This window comes from Cyprinodon variegatus, unplaced genomic scaffold, assembly GCF_000732505.1.
Source record: "Cyprinodon variegatus isolate N-32 unplaced genomic scaffold, C_variegatus-1.0 Scaffold902, whole genome shotgun sequence".
Classification (NCBI taxonomy): Eukaryota; Metazoa; Chordata; class Actinopteri; order Cyprinodontiformes; family Cyprinodontidae; genus Cyprinodon; species Cyprinodon variegatus.
Genome location: NW_015151355.1, coordinates 110,192 through 114,921, shown reverse-complemented (window position 1 = coordinate 114,921; position 4,730 = coordinate 110,192). Strand labels below are relative to the sequence as shown.

Below are 4,730 nucleotides of genomic sequence, written 5' to 3'. Positions count from 1 at the left end.
TCATGCTGATATCATATCTGGTCAATATCAGTATCGATCAATACTTAAAGCAGCAATATCAGTATCGGTCAATACTCAAAGCAGCAATATCAGTATCGGTCAATACTCACAGCAGCAATATCAGTAATATCGTGGAGATGAAAAAGTTGTATTGCCACATGCTTACTTTAGCCAATGCCTACACTGCAAAAACAATCTAGAAATTTCTCAAATTAAGTGTGTTTACCCTTAATTTTAGTATTTAAATAAGATGATTTTCCAATGGAATGAGTATTTTTACTCTTAAAACAAGATAACTAGATGCACTTGAAATAAGGCAATGCAATCGTTTTTTTCGCTATTTTAAATGTAAATTGTCTAAATTGTTTCATTGGCAAAGTGTCTCATTTACCTCCTCAGTTAAAGAAAATAATGACTTTTTTATATTTCAATATTTTGCAGTGTACCTGCTGCTTTGGTCTTCATAGTTGTTTTCTCTTTTAAATTATTCTGGTTTGTTCATCTCTAAAGGCTGCAATGGAATTAGTAATTAATAATTAGTAATCAATAATCCTGTTTGCATTTTCATTTTCTTCTTCAAGACTGTTCATCCTTTTAATTAATTAAAATGAAAAAGAAAAAGACATTTGAAATTTATTTTTTCAAAATGTACCCCAGCAAATACATACCACAATTGAAATGAAAAAGCATTTCTGGAAATGCTTTTTCATTTTCAAATTTTACATTTCAAATTTTATTTTGTTATGCATTTGCTGGGGTACATTTTGAAAAATAAATCTAAAATGTCTTTTTATTTTTCATTTTAATTAAGTAAAAGGATGAGTTATGTTAAAGAAGAAAATGCAAAAAGGATTATTAAATACTAATTTCATTTATGAGTCAAACAATGCAGCCACATTTTTAAAATGAAAAAGCATTTCTGAAAATGCTTTTTCATTTGAAATATGGTAACGATTCGCTTCCACAGAATAAAGCATGCACTAGGCATTTTTTCAGATTGTTTTGTTTAAAAAGGAATCTTTTACACTGCAAAAATCTAACGAACATTTGTTATATTAAGTTTATTTAGCCTTAATTTTAGTAGTTAAATAAGACTAGCTGCCAATAGAATGAGTACTTTTACTCTTAAAATAAATAATGAGATAATATGCACTCTAAATAAGAAAATGCTATTATTTTTTCTTATTTTAAATGTAAATTGTCTTGTTTCATTGGCAAGGTGTCTGGCCTCCTCAATTAATGACAAAATTCACTTATTTTAAGAAAAAAATGACTTATTTAGATTTAAATTGTTTCCTGTGTATTTATTTTATATTATAGTTATCCTGTATTTTATCTCTGTTAAATCCATGAAAGCTTGTAAATGTGATGTATGCAAAGGTCCAGGTGTTGCTTTAACCTCCAGTGACCGGTTGCCCATCACTTGTTTTCTCTTCCTCTTCAGGTTACATAGGGGTCGTAAACCGCAGCCAGAAGGACATCGATGGGAAAAAGAACATCATGGCGGCTCTGACATCGGAGAGAAATTTCTTTCTATCCCATCCAGCCTATAAACACATGGCCGAGCGTATGGGGACCCCGTATTTACAAAGAACACTTAACCAGGTTAAAGTTCACACATGCATGCTCACTCAGGCATTATGAACAAGCAGTGACGCCACCTCAAATAATGTGGATTGATGAATCCATTGATATGATTCCGACTGATAAGGTCTTAGTATCAGATATATATGGCTAAATTCTGACCGCTGCATCCCCATCGCTAATGCTACGTTCAGGCAGCAGGAGCAGCAAAAACACGTGTGCTGCTTCCTTTTTGATGCTTGTACAAGTTTAGTTCTGATGCATGGCTGAAGCATGTTTGCTGCTGCAGCTGCGCAGTCAGAAAGTGGGTCCGATGCGTGTTGGGCGGAGCTACCCTATCCTTTCTTTGCCTGGAACAATGGCTGCTATATTTGCCGTGATAAGTGGGTAAAAAGTAGTTTGATATGTCTTTAAGTGAGAAAGTCCACCTGAAAACTTCTTCTGTGCAGTCAGTTCATCCAGATTACCATCCTGCTTTAGTATTATTTCACTGTGGGAGCCGCTCAGACCCCCGTACACCGGCGGTGCGCTGTCACTTGGAATCCTGTGCAGTGGCAGCCTCTGGCCCGGTCGCCTCTTCACGATTTTCTGCTACTGTTCACAGCGGCTGGAAGACATTCTTCACATACGTAATCCAAACTGCAGGCACCAGGATAATAAAATTAAACATTTCTGCTGGCAGGTTTCAACCTTTTACGTTAATTTAGGTGTTAATAAACTGTTTCAGAGGAGTGATCATACACTCTGCATCAGCAGCGCTGTATCTGTCTCCCTGCCAGCTCCCAGATCAGCTTCTCTGATTGGTTGATGTGGCGCATCCAGCAACTAAAGTTCAATTTTTTCCAACACTTAGCAGCTGTTGCTGCTTCTGAAGCAGGTCACGTGCGTCAGATGCTCAGAAGCTCATGAGGCGCAGTCTCTGCTGCTTAAAATGCGCTACAGGAGCTTTTGCTGCGCCTTGATGCACGTCAGTCATTGACTTTGAATGTAAACTAGCCTCTTCTACTGCTTGCAGTCTGACATAGCTACATTCACACCTTAAGCAGCAGAAGCAGCTAGTTTACATGCAAAGTCAATGGTTGAAGCAAATCAAGACGCAGCAAAACGTCTGAGCAGGTGTTGTGAGCATCTGACGCGCAGGAAGCGCTGCAAATGCAGCTGCTGCTGGAGTTGGAAAAATGTAACTTTTGCTGCTGGACGCGCCACATCAACCAATCAGAGAAGCTGATCTGGGAGCTGGCAGGGAGTCAGACACAGTACTGCTGATGCTATGATCACTCCTCTGAAACTGTTTATTAATGCCTAAATTAACTTAAAATGCCGAAATCTGCCCACAAAACTTGTTCACTTTTATTATCCTGTTTCCTGTAGCTTGGATTAGGTACATGAAAACCGCCTTCCAGCCGATGCGGCAAACCGCAAAGAGACGACTGGGCCAGAGGCTGCTGATGAATGGGATTCCTACTGACAGAGCACCGCCTTTATGTGGAGGTCTGAGCGGCAACGACAGCAAAATAATATTTGAATGCAGGATGGTAATCTTGATGAACTGACTTCACAGATGTTTTCAGGTGAACTTTTTTACTTAAAAACATATCAAAACTACTTTTTACCCACTGATCACAGCAAATATAGCTGCCATTGTTCCAGGCATAGAAAGGGTAGCTCTGCCCAACGTGCATCAGACCCATTTTCCGACCGTGCAGCTGGAGCAGCAAAGATGCTTCAGCCGCGCGTCAGAACTAAACTTGTACAAGTATAAAAAATGAAGAAGCGCGCGCTTTTTTGCCGCTCTTGCTGTGTGTGGTCTGAATGTAGCATTAGACATCTGAAAGAATCGTGGGAAAAATTGTTAGGGGAACGATTTACTGATACAGCCTGGCAGGCCGCAATCTCAAGAATCCACTCTTCTTCAATTTGCATTACCAATTGCTGCTACAGTTTAAGGTGCTAAACAGATTGTACTAGTCCCTAATAAATTATGTAGGATGTATCCTAACGTAGACACATCCTGTGTTAGGTCTGGGCACAGCCCTGCAGATCTCAGTCATATGTTCTGCCTTTGCCTTAGGCTCCTCCCCTTTTGGGAGTCAATCTTTAGGGCGATTACATTTATATGTAAGACAACAGCCTTATTTGGGGTTGTCCCTCTGACTACACCAACAATAACGCAGCAGGCTAATGCCACAGCATTTGTCATACTACTGCAAGACGCCTAATCAGTGGCGGCTGGTGGAGTTTTCTCCGGGGGGGGCTATAAATTAAAGATAGAGGTATGCCAAAAACCAATCAAACGTTACTAAATTATAACACCAGTATATTTATATGATGGCAAATAAAAAACAAACCATTATAAAAACATAATTTTACGTACAGGTGTACTTTTTCTACATAAATGTTGTCCTTCTAAGGCTTTGTGAGGCCAATCTGTATTTTGCATGGTCCAATATTGTGTCACAAACCTAAAAAAAGAATGTACCAGAAGAGAAGCTTTATATATTAACGTGTAAAAACGATTTATTTTCTGAGAATGTGTTTATTTAAGAGCATCTATGCAAATTAACAAACAAAAGTAGACTATATTATTTTCCCTGTGAATCCCAGCTTGTTCATTCTTCTTTGCCTTTTCTACAAAGTGCTTTAAATCAGTCCTGGCTGTCTTTATCCATGCTGGCTCAGATCCTGACGTTTGAAAAAATGGAGGCAGGGAAAGCAGGATGCAGCGTTAGCCTTAGCTGCGACCTGAGCTCTGCTATACTTCTTTGTTGCAGAGGAGTTACTGCACATAAACAACTTTTAATGAGTCAATGGGAAAAGATTTTTGCGCCCCAGTGCAGGAATACGTCACCAATCGGACGAAGAATGAAATGACGCTTCGCTCATCATTATACATTAAATATTTATCTTGCACATTTAACAAATATATATATCAATATATTTCAAAATATTTTACATTTTAATTTGAAATTAAATTAAACTATATTAGGGCTGCAACAACGAATCGATAAAAATCGACTTTTAAAAGCGTTGGCAACGTATTTCATCAATGATTAGTTGTGTCGCTCGATTAATGCGTCATCCGCCGCCGCCGTCATCACTGCCACTTGACTGAAACGGGGGAAGAAAAAAAATTACGGCAAAGATAG

General features: G+C 38.6%; 1 protein-coding gene across 1 annotated transcript in view; it reads left to right on the top strand.

The window, feature by feature from the left end:
• Positions 1-4,730, top strand: part of dnm3 (dynamin 3) — a 47,984-nt gene that overhangs the window by 14,736 nt on the left and 28,518 nt on the right. The window contains exon 6 of the mRNA XM_015398001.1: positions 1,445-1,605. Coding sequence (XP_015253487.1) covers positions 1,445-1,605 — 161 coding nt within the window. The remainder of the gene's footprint in view (positions 1-1,444; positions 1,606-4,730) is intronic.